The sequence below is a fragment of the Lacerta agilis genome, chromosome 16 (genome assembly GCF_009819535.1).
Source record: "Lacerta agilis isolate rLacAgi1 chromosome 16, rLacAgi1.pri, whole genome shotgun sequence".
Classification (NCBI taxonomy): Eukaryota; Metazoa; Chordata; class Lepidosauria; order Squamata; family Lacertidae; genus Lacerta; species Lacerta agilis.
The window spans coordinates 18073662-18090301 of NC_046327.1; the positions used below are offsets into that span (position 1 = coordinate 18073662).

The following is a 16640-nucleotide window of genomic DNA, read 5'->3' on the forward strand; positions in this document are numbered from 1 at the left end:
ATAGGATTGCAGACTCAACTAAATTCTTCATTGGAGTGCTGGCGATGTATTTTCCACACTGTAGTGTCTGACAATAGCAAAATCATTGCAATGAGCATATTTGCAGGATTACCAACGTAATTCTGTATCTGATTATTTCCTTACAACCTGTGAAATGTATGTGAGGCCAAGAGGTTGCCAGGCTATTAATGTCCTGTTCTGGGTTCCACATGAGAACCAATGAAGCAAAGCAGCACCAAGGACAGCTCCTAGTGAACAATTTGGCCCCAGAAGAGTTGGAAATGAACTGAGGCCTGTTTCAAAACTAGGATATCTTGAAGGGCTAACCTGTCAGTCTGAAAATGGACAATTCTCCTATATTCAAGGCCTTTTTGCCTGCAGGGTGAGGCAATTGAACCAAGGGGAAGAGGACTCTGAGCCTCCTCATTCTGGTTCTGTGTGCCAGGGTGTTGTGACATCAGATTCAGTTGGTTCCTGCTTGGCAGTCTATAGTTCAGTGGATCACCAGCAAGTTCTCAGGCTGGTTCCTTAGCCAGTGACACCATAGTCTCCAATTTAATGCCCTGGTCACTGCTAGATCCAGGATCAGGATAGTTTTGTGGGTTTTTTTTTTTTTTGCGAAGAAAGGAGACATGCAAGATACCATGGGCTCATCCACACTCGTCGTTTATAATATTTAAAATGTGTTATTAAAATGTGACACCAGAGGGCGCTGTAGAGCAGCGAGCCTTCGGCAGTGAAAATGCACTGAGCATTTTATAACATTATTTTTAATGACATTTTACGGATCATTGTAGACCCAGCCCATATGTAATAGAACTCTACTTTATGGCTTTACATTGTATATACATTTGCAAATTGACTTTGTTACATGCAAAGCATAGTTTACCAATTATTTTAATTTCACTGTTAATTTTTTTTTTTTTTAAAGTCAATCCATTTTCTTGCTGTGTATATATTATAGCTGAACCATAGTACAATATGGTACATCTTTTCTTTAAACAACCCCAGCTGGAGTGCTTTCCTTTTGGGCTTTTAAAACTAATGCAATGCACCAATTGGTGTGTTTTGTGTGCCTGAGCTTCTCCGCTCTCCTCAAGAGAGTGAGATGGGGATTCATTTAAATGCACAGGTGATCATTTTCGCCTTCTGCAGAACTCATGGAGGTGAACTTAGTTGGGAGAAATATCTGATCACAGCACTTCCTCTTTCTTTGTGACTGGTGCAGTTCTATATTTAAACACAGAGGGCTAGGTGACATGATTGCAACGTGTATAGCAGGTGTAAGTGAGGATGTAGAGATCATAGGAGTATCCAAAAATATTCTGGACAGGCTCATAGTTGTTTTTCTTTGTAGTCAAGAAGCTGAATGTTTATTGCAGTAATATTTCAAACACCAAAATGCAAATGCCGTCATTCTAGTTTGACGCTGTTCTATAAAATGTGCAACAATATTAACAACCCCCCCCCCCATGTTTATTCCAGCCACATCTACATCTACCACTGGGACAAGTCATCTCACAAAGTGTGGTGTGAATAAGAAAGACTTCTGTGTAAATGGAGGCGAGTGCTTCATGGTCAAAGATCTCCCAAATCCACGATATTTGTGCAGGTAAAAAAAAAACTACAACTTTTCTTTAGTAGAGTTGCAGTATCTATTGGCAAACAGTTTTTCTGTGTTACCTGGTAATTTGTTTAACATGAATAATTTACTTCGCAAATGAACAGCAGAGTCACTGCATTTATTTAACCTCCAAAACACATTGTATTATGGTCTGGTTCCCAGAGTCACCTCAACAATTTACTAATATTAACCTTAGATCTATTGTTAGATCCAGGGTTGGTTTGACAACAATCATGTGCATTATTGGGAGTGATGTATCGGGAGTGACACTTACATAAAAGGTTTTAAATGCAGTTGCTACTGAAATGAAGCAATGTTTAATAAATCAGGAAGCGTAAAATACAAGATCTGTTTTGCTTCCATTTTAAACTAACTATCCAGTACACTGTCAGCAGGAACACCTGCATGCTCTTTTTAGTTTTATGGCCATCCATATTAGCATTTAATAATGGAGCTGACCGAAAACGGTTTAAACTGATAATGAATTCTTATCAGACATATTATACCTGTCCTGTAATAAACACAATTAAAGTTCATCCCAAAACCAACATAAACAATACTTAGAAGAAATTAAAATGTATCTAATCATATTCCTTAAAAGATGACCTTTAAAAATGGAGCTCTGCAAGCAAAGTATTATCTCATTAGCTGAAATCAATATATGAAAGCCACATCCGCTGCTCCTTCCTACCTCTTGGCCACATCGTCCCCTTAATGTTGCCAGGTCACAATGCTGCAGTGATATTGGCAGATTTCCTAGTCAAATTATAGATTTCCCCTTCAGAAAGGGGAGGATTTGGATTAGCATTATATGTAAAAATATCTGTGAATCTGAGAGTGAAAACCCTGCCAAATGCATCTGATTAAAGATATGAGGACTGAGGAACAAAATTGCTATGTCAGTGCATTATGTCCAGCCAACCAGAAGACGTGGATGATGCTTTCCTAAAACAGGTTACAAAACTTTCACAGAGAAGAGTCATAGTATTACCAGGGTATTTCAACCATCCTGACATCTGTTTCAGAATACTTTATTTGTTTCATGCTGCAAGTTGCTTCATGCACTTTGCAAAATATGACACATGTTCTATAAACAAGAAGCCTACTAATTTGATGGTACCACATGAAATTTTGTCTGTTTGCTGCAACAGATTAAGACAGCTTCTCTTTTTATCATTTATTTATAGAATGTAATTGAAAGGAAAGGTCAAAATACCTTATTTACATATTGGAAATCGTATTTGGGAGTTAGTGATTTTTTCACTAATTGTGTGGGAAGCTTTCAATCTCACACTTTCCAGAGTTTAATTAATGTCAGCATGACCATAAATAAGAACAGTGCTTTTTTTCTTTAAAAAAGAATGTTTAGGGGTACTCTCATTTTCCTACTTATACTGTATTGAGATCAAACTTAGATTCACAAATTGTTTAGGGGTATGCGTACCCCTGCGCACCTCCCAGGAAAAATGCACTGGATAAGAACATAAGAAAAGATTGCTGGATCAGGCCAATGGCCCACTGAGGCTGTCTAGAAGGGGGCTCTTTCATAGTTTGAATCCAGACATTCATTTGACTTTTTCTGTACTTGTTCCAAGGGATTATTTCTGTCTTGGGTTCAACATAGTACTGAATGTAAATGATAAATCCAACCAAACACTGGCTAGTGTTTATCTTTTAGTCTACCCCCCATGGCAGTAATAGCAAAGGGGGGGAGAGAGAGAAGCAACACCATTGCATCTGATTTGGAAGTTTAAGGGTGACTTCGTGCTTAACACATCCCCACATCTTCCAGAGGCAGTTTCTACATGAAACCACTGGGAGAGGTTATCTGTAGGTTTGGGGTATGGTGTCATCAGTATGTAGATGATAACCACCTTTGCCTTCCTTTTCTATTAAGATTCTGAAGAGGCAATGAAAACCCATAACCAGTGTCTGGAGGCTGTGATAGGCTTAATGTAAACTAGCAAACTGAGATTTAATCCAAACATGACAGAGGTGCTCCTAAGTATGTTCCCTGTTCTAGAAAGGGATGTGCTTCCTCTGAAGAATAAGGTGCACGGTTTGGGTATTCTCCTGGACCTGGCTTTGCTCCATGATGCTCAGGTGATAGCCATGGCCAGGAGTGATTTTGCACAGCTTTGGCTTATGCGCCAACTGCGCTGCTGCCTGAAGGGCGGGTCTGGCCACTGTTGCACATGCTTTGCTCACCTCTGAGTTTGATTATTGCAACACACACTACTTGGAGGTTTCCTCTAAAGAGTATATATAGCAGCTACAACTGGTGCAGAATGCTTTGGGCAGAAGTGGTGGTGAGGGCATGTTACTTGTGCAACGTTGGCTTGCTGGGAGCCAGTGTGGTGTAGTGGTTAAGAGTGGTAGACTTGTAATCCGGGGAACCGGGTTCATGTCTCCACTCCTCCACATGCAGCTGCTGGGTGACCTTGGGCTAGTCACACTACTCTGAAGTCTCTCAGCCTCACTCACCTCACAAAGTGTTTGTTGTGGGGGAGGAAGGGAAAGGAGAATGTTTGCCGCTTTGAGACTCCTTCGGGTAGTAATAAAGCGGGATATCAAATCCAAACTCTTCAATTCCAAATGCTGTGTTTGGCCTTTAAAGCCCTAAACAGCTAGGGTGCAGGTATCTGAAGGAATGCTTGCTTGCATCCATGTCAGACTGCCTGTCTGTTGTGATCATCTGAAGGGTCCTTATGCCACATCGTGTCTTGCCTTTGAGACGAGTGTGCGAACCAAAGTCTTATCCCAGGCTTTGAAACTTCCTCCTTCTGGAGTTGCATTTGGTTCCTTAGACAATACTTTCCATTGAGCTTCACCTTTTCCCCACCAGCTCCTGTTGTTCCTAAGATATTATTACTGTTTGTTATTACATAATCTGACAGCAAATTTATATTTTATATATTTCATTTTGTAATTTAATTTCTTGTGCACCACTATGAGTGGCCATTCAACTAAAATGTTGCATTAAAATAAACCTTAACTTACTTTACTTTTAAAAAAATGAACTCAAATGAATTGACAGAAAATTGTTTGTCATTGTTTATCATTTACATTGCAATGTCAAGATTATGAATTTGTTGTTGGAAACTAATGCAAAGAGAAAATGTGATCTAATAAGTTAAATAATCAGCAAGTGATGAGATGGTCCATTCTGAATATATGGTGCTTTTTTCATGATGTAGAATTTTTGTAATAAAATTGCAAATTAAATCTATGCAATCAAAGTATCTATAATAAAAAATAAATAAATAAAAATTGTGCAGTAGCACCTTGGAGACCAACATGCACACTTCTTCTTCTTCTTTCGTGCATGCACACAAAAGCTTATACCCAGAACAAACTTAGTTGGTCTCTAAGGTGCTACTGGACAATTTATTTATTTATTTATTTTGTATTTCGACTGCATCAGACCAACACGGCTACCTACCTGAATACAGAGTATCTATAAAACAGACTTGGATATTTTGTCTTTTTCCATTATTATTTTTTCTCCCCCAGAGGTCTTTGCGAGGAGTTTTCATGTTCCATAGGAAACAGAGTAGCATTCTCTCTGTTTTTCTGGGTTTTGCTTTTTTTTTTTTCAATTGCTGATCACATTTTTGCCCTTTAGGTGCCTACATGGATACACTGGGAAAAGATGCACTGACGTTGTGCCCATGAGAAGCCAGAACCCAGAAAGTATGTTGTAAAATAATATGAAATCTGCTTTCTCCTCCAACTGCAGCAGTCAAAATCAGTGTCACTTGGTGTTTTCATCCTTCAGTTTGAACTGGGCTCTTTTTCTTCTGCCTTGGACTGTACATTGTCATATGTACATTATAAATCAATGTAATGTTCCCCCCCCCTTCAATGCATTTTTTCCATTATTAAAACTGCAAGCTATCCAATATGTGTCCTGAAACTTTGACCTAAAAAGAAAGCTTGCTGGTGTATACTGATCTCATTTTGCCGTAAGAGTATAACAAAAGTGATGTTTTCATTTGGAGTGTTGTACTCTCATGTTATATTTCTCTAAAGTTCACCTCAGTTCACTCCACCTTTGAGTTTTGATGGCAGTGATAAACAGAATCGGTTGCTGGAGATGAACACACCAAGTGCAGGCCGCACACACTAAAGAAGCTTCTCTCTTAGCGTGTATTCACCTCTTCTCTTTTTCTCTGTTTTCTCTACCTTTTTGTTTTTGTTTTTACTCTCAGGTGCCCAAATGAATTTACTGGTGATCGCTGTCAAAACTACGTAATGGCAAGCTTCTACAGTACGTCCACTTCCTTTCTGTCTCTGCTTGAATAGGAGCATGCTCAGTTAGTGCCGCTTTTCTTATCGCTTCATCTTTCCTCAGATTTTTTTTATCTGTTAACTAAATGGGTTACACAAACTCTGGTGTAGATTGCCTCTGCCTTGTTTGCATGGAAAAGGGACGGCACAAGAAATTCCAACTAGATTTGAGTTGGCAAAATTAGGCAAATTTGTAAAGGCACCCCTCTAGTTTTAACAGTTGAACTCAGCCGCTGCGATATGAAATAAGCCTAAATAATAAATAAAATGTAGCGCTGCGTTAATGGGAGCACACCCATACGCCTAAATCCAACACAGAGCTAGGCAAAATTAAGCCCACTGGAACCAGTGAGCTCGAGCAAATTAGATTTCAACCATAGTAGTTATCCAAACAGTAACCATGTAGCAAGCACGTTTTGAAAGGTGAATTTAGGTGGTCAGATTTTATCAGCCATGACCATGTGAAAAAAACATGTACCGGTAAGCTGAGATACACAAAGAAGGCTTTCACTGGTGGTAATGAATTATCAAGAAATATTTTATATCACACTAGTCTTCCCCCCCCCCAAGGGTGTTTAGCTGCAAATAATGCATCAAAAAGAAAGTATGAAAATATCAAGAGCTCTGCGGTGTCCCTCAAAATCTCACTAAGCATTTAAAGTACCTCCTTAGGTGCCAGACAATTTTTTATCCTAATGAGGATAAAAACAAGTAAAAACACTCCCATATAAAGCTGAGGCTGAGAAAACCCAATGGGTGTCAATAGAAATATAATTCCATATGTTCTTATAAATACAGGATCCACTCATGGAATGAGTGTCCTGTGTTTGTGCCAAGTTGTAGAGGTTTTTTTTCTAAAACTAACTAGAAAAGATGGAACCATTCAGTATACTGTATGCCAGTTCAGTTTAATTTCCATTAGTGTATAGCCTGCATTGGACAGTTCCATCTTCCTCATCTATGAACAAAAAAATGTATATCAATAATCTACAGTAACCCTCCTAAGCATTACCTCTCACATATTTCAAGTTTTCTATTGGGAGTGGAGGGAGTTAGATTCCACATTGGCCAGATGTTTATCTTAAGTAGTATAAAGCTCATTTGTATAGACTCTATGTCATAGTGCTTTAAAAGTTTTCTTGACAATCCTATTCCCCAAATAATATGAAACTATTTTCTAATTTATTTTCTAGAATGTATTTTTGATGGTCAAGAGTATATGAAGACATAATACTAAAATAGAGTTGTTTGCCTAATTAGATTAAAAGATTGAATATTTTATGCATTTGCTGCATTTTATGTGTTAGCCATTAAAATAATTGATTTTGACTTGAGTGTTGCTTTCCCAAAATATAGACCTAAATAATTCTACTTAAGTACAGTGGTGCCTCGCAAGACGAAAATAATTCGTTCTGCGAGTGTTGTTGTATAGCGAATTTTTCGTCTTGCGAAGCACCAACGGGAGAATAGCGGTTTGACGGGGAGGGGGGGGGATTCATCTTGCGAGGCAAGCCCATTGAAAATTTTGTCTTGCGAGACAGCCTTCCGCTAGCGAATGCCTTTCGTCTAGCGAGTTTTTCGTCTAGCGAGGCATTCGTCTAGCGGGGCACCACTGTATTCTTGTAGACCAGGCATGTCCAACAGGTAGATCATGATCTACCAGTAGATCACTGGACATCTGTGGTAGATCACCGGTAGATCAGTGGTTCTCCCCAAATAAGCTAAAAAACCTTGGCTCCCCTAAAAAAAACTCAACATCTTTGCCCTGCACCCCTAAAATGACCTGAACCTGAACCACCAAAAACAGGGCTTTCCTTCCTAAAAAAAAAAAAAAAAGCTCAATGTCGCTTTCCTACTCCCTAAAGAAGTTCAATAACTTTTACATGAATCCCCCCAAAAGGGGGTAGATCACTGCCAGTTTTTAACTCTTATGAGTAGATCGCAGTCTCTTGGAAGTTGGCCACCCCTGCTGTAGACCATTACTTCTTTTGAATTCCAGATCACAGTTACTGTGGACAACAACAAACAATGTCCACTCACTTGTGCAACGGAAATCCTCTTGCCAAACAGGACCCCTGATTTGTCTTCTCTTTACCCTACTCCTGTCACCTGCATATCCCTCAAAATCTTCTCCAGAGATCCTCAGTCCTCCAGAGCAATTTATTAATTTGTTAAATTGCTTTACTGCCATTCATCTGAAGAACACAGGGGTGGTTCAAATCATAAAAAAATACAAAATGAGAACACAAAATACATAATAATAAAACAAAAACAAACCAATAATCCCTCTTCCACAAACACATTTTAAAAGGCTATCAAATGTTAATCAGCCAAAGGCCTGGTTACAGAGAAAAGTTTTTGCCTGGTGCCTAAAGATATGTAATGAAGGCTCCAGTTCAGCCTCTTTAGGGGAGGAGACAAAGGAGAACCCCTGTTGCATGAGGGGGTCACTTGCTCATGCTACATGGGATTCCACCCTTTATATTTACATAGAATGCATGTTACAGTGAATCTCATAGTGAAATCATCGCACTATAAAACACATGGTGGTCAACACTGACCCATTTTGAGGGATATACAGTGCTACGTTTTGGATTTTTGTGTCTAAGGTGCTCTGCTATGAAATGTCTTAAGATATTTTCAAAGCTACGCCTACTCATGCTTCTTAGCTCCCTCAACTTCTGAGAAGCTTGAACAATCAGAGAACCATTGAATATTTGAGCTGGAAGAGACCCCAACCCCCTGCAATGCAGAAATCTCAACTAAAGCATAATTTAGAGCAAAGTTACAACAAGAACTAAACAAAAAATGCACTATGTTACTATAAACTGCATAGGGCAGAGCCCAGAGACAGTGTTAACTGAGCATGTAGCCAATCCATATTCTCTATATTTTTATTCAACCTAATGTAGTGGATATTAAATGGAGATGGATGCCATTAATGTGCTAGATGTTCTGTCTTCAACTGGATTGAGAATATATGAATAGCAATTTTTATTTTGTTGGCATAGAGAATTCCATCATCAGTGTCAGCCAGGCATGAATCCAAAACCCATGGCCAGAGAGCCAGCAAAACTACCGTATGAACATGTTGATCATTATTTGGTTTAAATTTACATAATTTTAGATGAATATGAAACACGGCTTGTTTCAAAAAGAGGCAGCAATTTCTTGCAAGTGTCTTGAATATTGCATTTGACATTCAAAGTTAAAGACTTTATTATGTTAAATATGAGCGTACATAGATGGCATTATACCAGTCTTTCCTAGTTTTAATCATAGCTGGATTATTGTCATCATCATTTATTATAATTATCCTTATTATCACAATCAATATGATTGAAAGCTGTTGGACAATGAGCCATCACTACATGGGCACAGCTGACCTCAGGAACAGATAGTTGTGTGTGTGCTGCCAGAAAAGTGCAAAAAACGCTCCAGTTGAATCTACATTCAACTCTTGCATGCATTGGCTGCTGTACCCTCGTGGTGATGGATTTTGTTCACTGTATTTAAAGTAATGTTTTGTTGCTAATATATCACAAATGATGAAATATAAGAGAACAGTAGCAGAGTAAATTAGAATATATATATAACAAAGCATGGCTGTCTGGGTTATTTATTTATTTTTTAAATCAGGGGAATGTTACCATGAATATCAAATATCAATTGGAGTGATACGCATATTATTCTGGAGTCAGAATGAGCGATGCATGTTTCCTTTGCATGCTTTTTGGCCAAGGTTTACCTGCCAGAATATATTTTCTTTAAGTACCGATCTCCCATTGAATTATTTCAAATAGAAGCTGTCTGAAATGAGTTACTTTCACTGGAATTAATTTCCATTCAGCCTGCCCCACGTTGCCTACAAACTAGTGTAAATGCAGTAATATATATGCATGAGCATGTCACTAATTCTATTGAAGACTCAACCAAGCTTTCTATGCAACTAATATATATTGTTAGTAGTGTTCATGTAGGCATGTAATACTGGCTCTGTAGGGGAAAATCTCTGAATTCAGATTCGTTTTACCCTTAAAATGTTATTGATTGCTGGGAGGGCAAATTCCCCCCCCCCCATCCCCTTACCATGTATAATTTTTTACCTTAGGTTTCTAAAACAGAGTAAATAAATATTGGTCTTATTTAAACACAGAGGGGAAGAAGAGGTTGTTGTTTTTAAAGATGTAGAGTGGGGATCCAGAGCTAAGCAGAGTAGTAACATTCTGGTGCAGGAATTCAGGATTAAATGTAATATGGGCAACTATATGTTTTATAAAATATGCTCTTGTGCACACTACATACACATGAAACTCCCACTATTGTTGGCTTTCCAGACCCTGTCAGTCTTTCGAAGAAAGTGCTTTTTTCTTTAAAAAAAAAATGTTTAGGGGTACTCACCTTTTCCTACTTATAATGAAATACTGCCCCTCAATGAGGCCAAACTTAGATCCACAAAATAGATGGCATACCCCCAGAAAAAAGCACTGGTCGAAGACAATTTCAAAGGATCCATATACTGTAAACGTAATTCCATGGGTAGCACTATTCACGTGTTGCTTCATTGATTAGTCAGAGTACCAGTGTGAGAGACCTAAGCACTCCAAAATTTGCTCTGTCTAATCCGGCCCCAAACTTTATTTTTCTGCTCCAAGCCCTTATGTTACTGGAGATGCATTCTTTCTCATTTCCAGTTTATAATAAGATATAAAGAACACGGGAAAATGAGTTGTATCCCCAGTAATTTTCAGCACAGTCAAAATGTTCGGGTGCCATAATGTTTTGCAATGAGGAATGCTGTTTTAAAATGAGATCCTAGCAACTCTATTCCTATTCAAGCAGTTTCCTCGGTTCCTAATTCCTCTTCTGAGGCTTCCACCCCAGACGATAAGATAAAGTAGTGTTTTTGACATTTGTGCCTTTAAAATATAAATCTGCCTAGTTGATCAGCATGTGAAACCAATTAGCTCCACCAGGCAGTGGACGAAGAAGATGCCACTTTCCCTTCAGACATACCCACTGTGGAAATGTAACTTGGTTCTATTTTAACTACCGGTAGTAAACTCCCTGGGTTCAATTTATCACTCTGTGTAATAGACTGAAAGTCAATTTGATACAGCCCAGTATAAGAGGGGAAATATAGAAATATAAGCAGGAAGACGTTGACCTGCTAGAGTCACTATTTTAAATGCCCACTATGAGTTACAGGCATACAGACTAACAAATTTCACATACAGGTGTTTTTAGATCCACGTGTTGGGCAGATGGTACAATACAAACAAGATAAAGTATCACTGTGGTGATAATATGACCATAAACAACAAACCACCACACAATGGCTGAAAATGTAATGATGCCAATGTTCCTTCAACTAAGCCACATGATAAACAGAGCCATGTATAGAACATATAACTGAATACATAATATAAGATAAAATGTTCACGCAACTGAACCATTCAGCAGTAGGTTGGGTATAGCAACAAAATCTTAATGCCACCAAAAAGTTCACAAATAGTTGATGGTGAAATGATGGTAGAATTCTTCAGAGGTGTCATATGTTCCATACATGGCTCTGTTTATCATGTGGCTTAGTTGAAGGAACATTGGTGTTTTAGAAGAGTGTTCCAGCAAATCTTTCATTACATTTTCAGCCATTGTGTGGTGGTTTGTTGTTTATGGTCAGATGGTATAATAGCCAGGTGTTACAACAAACAGTTCAAGTAGTCCATCACTATGATATATCAGAAATACTGTATATTTAAGGGTTCGCATAAACTGGTGAATTCACCATGTTCTTCCAGATTATATACAGATGCCAGTGTGTATTTGCTGTAAACTATCATTTCACAAATGGACACAAGAGCCTGCCAAAGCTTACATGAACCCTGCCACATTAACCTCATGCCATTTGTCCTGTCTCCATGTGCAAACACCAAATAGATATAATATCCATGTGTAACTTGTTTTTTTTTCAGTACAGTGTATTGCTCTTTTCTGAAACTATTTTCCTTTTTCTTTCTTTTTTATGTCAACTTTCTGCATTGGCAGAGCATCTTGGGATTGAATTTATGGGTATGGACCAATCATTCCTTTTAGCTTGCAGATTTTAGACCCTGAGAGATTGAAAACCTTTTTATTTCCCCCTCCTTCAATTCCTAACCAACTTCCTTATGCTTTAGAAGGGATCATACAGCTATAACAGTTTTTGCCAGCTCCCTATCTGCACTTAACATAAACATGTATAAACTGTGGATTACGCTAGAGGTGGCCCATACAAGACTGGAAATTTACTTTTCCTGTTCGATTGCTTGGCTAACTTGCTTTTGCTACAATCTAGTATTTGCTGTGCCTTGGAAGCACCTGCCAAATTTCCATCTGTCACATTGGTTGATGGAAAAATCTTTCAGAAAATGAGAAAGAATGGCCATTCTGTAGAATGGCAGGATTACTGTGCCCCTACTTAGGACATAGGAAACCTGTTTTGTTAGGTAAAAAGTTGAAGCTTGCACCATTCTACCACCACAAATCCTGCTGAAGTGAATGCTTTACTAGAGGATTTGAGGATTGCAGATTGAAGCACTTGTGGACTTAACTTCTTCCATGTATTTGGCGGGCATGGGCAATGCCTAGCATGCGAAGCAAAACCAGGTAAAACAGAGGCAATGTAAGGCAAAGCACAGGGAAAGTGAAGCAGACCTATAGCAAGAAACTTCTGCAGCAGTTTTAGTACAGACCAGAGACCTCTACTTGAAGCCCTTTCACATGACTTGCTGTGGCCTACTGCTTTGCAAAAGGCTTTTTGCAGGATATGTTTGCTATCCTTTGGTCCCCTATTTTTCCAACAGCTTGGTGACTGTGCACAAACAGCCTATTTGAGATTCTTCTTGCTCCACGTTGGGACCCTCTGTGGGCCTAGATCCTAATGTCATTAAAACAGATAATGTTCTCTGTGATAATGAATATACATGTTGTGTGTGTTGCACTGCTTGTGTTTCTGAGCACCAGCCCAAAATGTAGTATTGGAAGCGCCAACGCTTAAAGAGAAGTCCAGACCACTGGGGCGTGCAAACCACAGGAGAGATTATTTGTAGCATGAAAGGACGCACCTGCTTGATGATTTTGAAAGTAGGATAAGGACAATAAAAGCCTTACACTGGCCACACCCAGTGTAACAACAACAACAACAACAACCATAATAATAATGCAGGAGAATGTAGATGCAGCAGAATGTAATTGAGGTCCATCTGTTCCTCATTATTTCCAGCTGGGTGATGTGTATTCAGATATACATCCCCATCCAAAGTCTACTGCAATTAACCTGTAACGCGTACAGCTGGACTGGGGGCAAGTAAGCGTTCTTCCTTCATGGCACCCACTCCCTTGCAAAGCTGATTGAACCCTTTTAGAAAGAGGCACAAAACCACCCAAAAGTGGAGAAATGGTTTTATGGAGCAATGGTTTGCAAAACATTTCCTCCGTTTTGGCACCAAGAGAGAGTGGGCAGGTGTGAGAATGAGCTGCACGATTATAAACTTGGAAATTGTCAAGGACATTGCAAGAGTGAGGAAGTGAAAGGACAAGGAAGGGGAGCGCAGATCCACCAGGAAGGACGTTCGTAACACATTTGTTCTGATTACTGGCTTTTAAGTAATAATAAAAGCTTTCCAGAAAATATCACAAGAAGATACACAGTTCACCACATGTAGCATGTTGTTGTATGCCTTGAGAAACACCACACAGCCTGAGAGACTTCTTGTTAATAAGACAGAGGCTGACTCGAAACAGTAGCAAAACAGTTTACGTTTTTACAAACGTTTTCTGGTCTTTTCCATAGTCACAGCCATGTTATATCTTAAGCTGGGCATGGGATTGCAACCAAAGCCAGCATCCCCATGAAGTAGCCTCTGCATGCAGTAATATCTACTTGCCATGTGGCAGTTCTGCATCATGTAACACATTATTGCAGGGAGAGATTGCCATAGGAGATGGTATCCCTGCCGTTGGTGTAACCGTAACCCTGGTCTGTCGTGGGCAGGAGGGAGGAGAAAACACTATTTTCACAAGTTAATAACTGATAACTACAAACAGAATTCTATGTTAACCCTTTCTGAACTGCACTAATTAACTGGATTGCATTTAGCATGACCTTTCTGTCTCTTGTTGTATTGTAACATTATAAGACTCCAGGTGCTTGGCTGCTCAATCAGTGCTTTCAGGTGAGCATAGGTCAGGAGTTATGCTGTATGTGAAATCCCTTCAAACTCTGCTTCAATCTTATTTTCAAGCATTTTCCTTCACTCTTTTTTCCAGTTATCAAGCATGCTGTGCCAGGCTTATAGTTGACTTCTCAAACTTTTAACTTTCTCTTTCCATTCAGTTCCTCTCTTTTTCTTCTCTCCCATATATTTGTGATTGCTTCCCTACCTTAACTTCCTTTTCTTGGATTTTTATTTGTATAATCAGTTCAATGTTCTAGTTTTTCTATTCTCACAAAACTGACCCTTCCTTCCCTCTTTTAATAAGTAGTGCTATTAATTTTTGTCTGAATATGTTCAGAAGCCTGTTAACTGATGTTTACATTGGGATTGGCTTGTAGGAAATAACTCATCCAACAATAGGATGCATTGTATCATAGAGATGAAAGGTTTTTTTTTTTAATTCCAGTCTTGGTTCATAGTGAATTTCAAGTTACACTATTTCTTTCAAGTATCTCTCGGAAACAAACTAGATGATATCCACGAAGTGTGTGTAATGGCTCTCGTGGCTTTTTTTTAATTAGAAAAACTATTTTCAGAGGGGTTATGGTTGTGGGAAGGGAGAGAGAGAGAGTAGGCCTGTGATCCTCTGTGCAGTCCTCAATGAATAAATCCCATTGAATTTAATTCATTTTAAGGAACGTAAGAGATCACAGCAAAAGGGGCAATACCAAATCTAATAAAAAATAAAGTAGTCTTGCTAGAGAGCCTAGAAATCTCAATTATCCATTAAACATTTTGGTAACTGTTGTTTAATCTATGATACAAATAAAAGTCCACACAAGCAAAGCCTGAAGATAATAGATAAGTACAAGAAAAAAATTCTTCATTTAATCTATTTGTCTCGAAAGAAATGGGCAGAGAAAAAATCACTTAGAAAAATGTGCCATGAAAAACAAAACTATCTATGCAAAAACACCAGTGCACATGTAGAAGCCAAACTCTACATTTCCCAAAATGCCATGAAAGGAAAGCAAAATTTCTTCCAGGCACAGTCAGCACTTCATGGAAGTTCCTTCCTCCCAAACTGATACACCGCAGCATATCAGCACATGCTGCCAATTATTGGTCAGTGCCCACTATGATGTAATCAAACTATATGCTGGGTCAATGTCTAAGCAAATATTTACGCTCTTAGGAGCAACAGTGACGGCAGAGGTGAAGAATTTGGGACCTAACAAGCTAGTGCCAGAAATCAGTTGGAGAGAACAGATGAAGGCAAAGCAAGTCCTAGCAGATGTCTTATCTGCAAACATACAAAGATCAGCAGACCAGGAAATCGCCAAACACTAACAGACTCTTAAGCAGAAAAGTAGCAGACTTTCAGATTCTGTCCTATTGACGGTAACATCATTTCCAAAAGAAAATGAAGGGGTTTTTTTTTCTTTCCCTCCCCTCCTTAAATTTAAGCATTTATGTTTATCAGCAGTGCTCCATTCATTCAGGGATAGGGAACCTGTGGTTTTCCAGAGGTTGTTGGACTACAACATTCCTGACTGGCTGGACCTGGTGGGAGTTGGGTGCCCTACGTCATCCAGAGGTCCATAGGTTCCCCATCTCTGCAACTCCTTGTTGGATCCTCACACCTTGGTTACGTTAATTTTGTTCTATCAGGATGATGTAACAGTTTCACAATTTTGTACTGAAAATACAAACCACAAAAGGAATAAAGGAAACAAAACGTTCAGCCCATACTAGCTACATGAGCCCGTTAGTATCAATGTTCTAATTGTAACATTTCCTTTGTTCAACATACAAAATGATGTTTTGCCAAGTGTGACAGACAATGGAATGTGGTGGGGGTTCTCCAAACAAAACATTGCTTGCCCAAAGAATTACTTAATAATGATAAAATATCATTAGAGTGAGGTCATTGCAGTGGAACAGATCTTCTTCACGCAACTGTTCTTTTTGCTACAGTTATGACATTTGAGTAAGCACAGCAATATCTCTGTGATACAATGCATTGTTGCCTATTGCAGCAGCCACTCTGGGGCCAGTGGAAAGAATTGGGGTTAGCGGATAAACTGCATTAGCAATCCTCTAAAAGCGGTGCAATTTTCACCGGTGGCATAATTGCAAGCCAAACTCAAAAGTACTATGGTAACTTTTCTCATGTAAAGATTGCTGTGATCTAAGTTGATACCGGAAAAGCAGCAGTGTTTTTTAAAATGCCAAAGAAGAAAGGGGGGAGAAAATTGTTGGGTTCGGGGGAGAGATTGCTGTAAAGTTATCTTCATCCAGCTGTCTTTGCAAGGAGGAAAAACCTGTTTCTACACTACATGCATTGTTGTATATCGGTGCATTTTATTTTTCGTAATTTTTTGTTTTTGTAAATTTTAATTAAAATTACGTTTAAAAACAGAATTTTTGAACCACAAATACAAATTAATTTGAATTATATTTATTTTTAACTTCATATTCCTCCATCCCTAGTATTGCATTTAGATCTTAATTTCTAAACTTTGTAT

General features: G+C 38.7%; 1 protein-coding gene across 17 annotated transcripts in view; it reads left to right on the forward strand.

The window, feature by feature from the left end:
- LOC117061305 (pro-neuregulin-1, membrane-bound isoform-like) overlaps positions 1 to 16640 on the forward strand; it is a 316890-nt gene that overhangs the window by 290384 nt on the left and 9866 nt on the right. For 7 of the 17 annotated variants that reach the window (XM_033174066.1, XM_033174062.1, XM_033174064.1 and 4 more), the window contains 4 exons: positions 1486 to 1612; positions 5836 to 5894; positions 11963 to 11986; positions 14095 to 14130. In XM_033174066.1, the coding sequence (XP_033029957.1) occupies positions 1486 to 1612; positions 5836 to 5894; positions 11963 to 11986; positions 14095 to 14130 (246 nt within the window). Of the gene's footprint in view, positions 1 to 1485; positions 1617 to 5249; positions 5318 to 5835; positions 5895 to 11962; positions 11987 to 14094; positions 14131 to 16640 lie in introns of those variants that run through there. The other 10 variants (XM_033174063.1, XM_033174065.1, XM_033174060.1 and 7 more) reach the window with 4 other exon arrangements.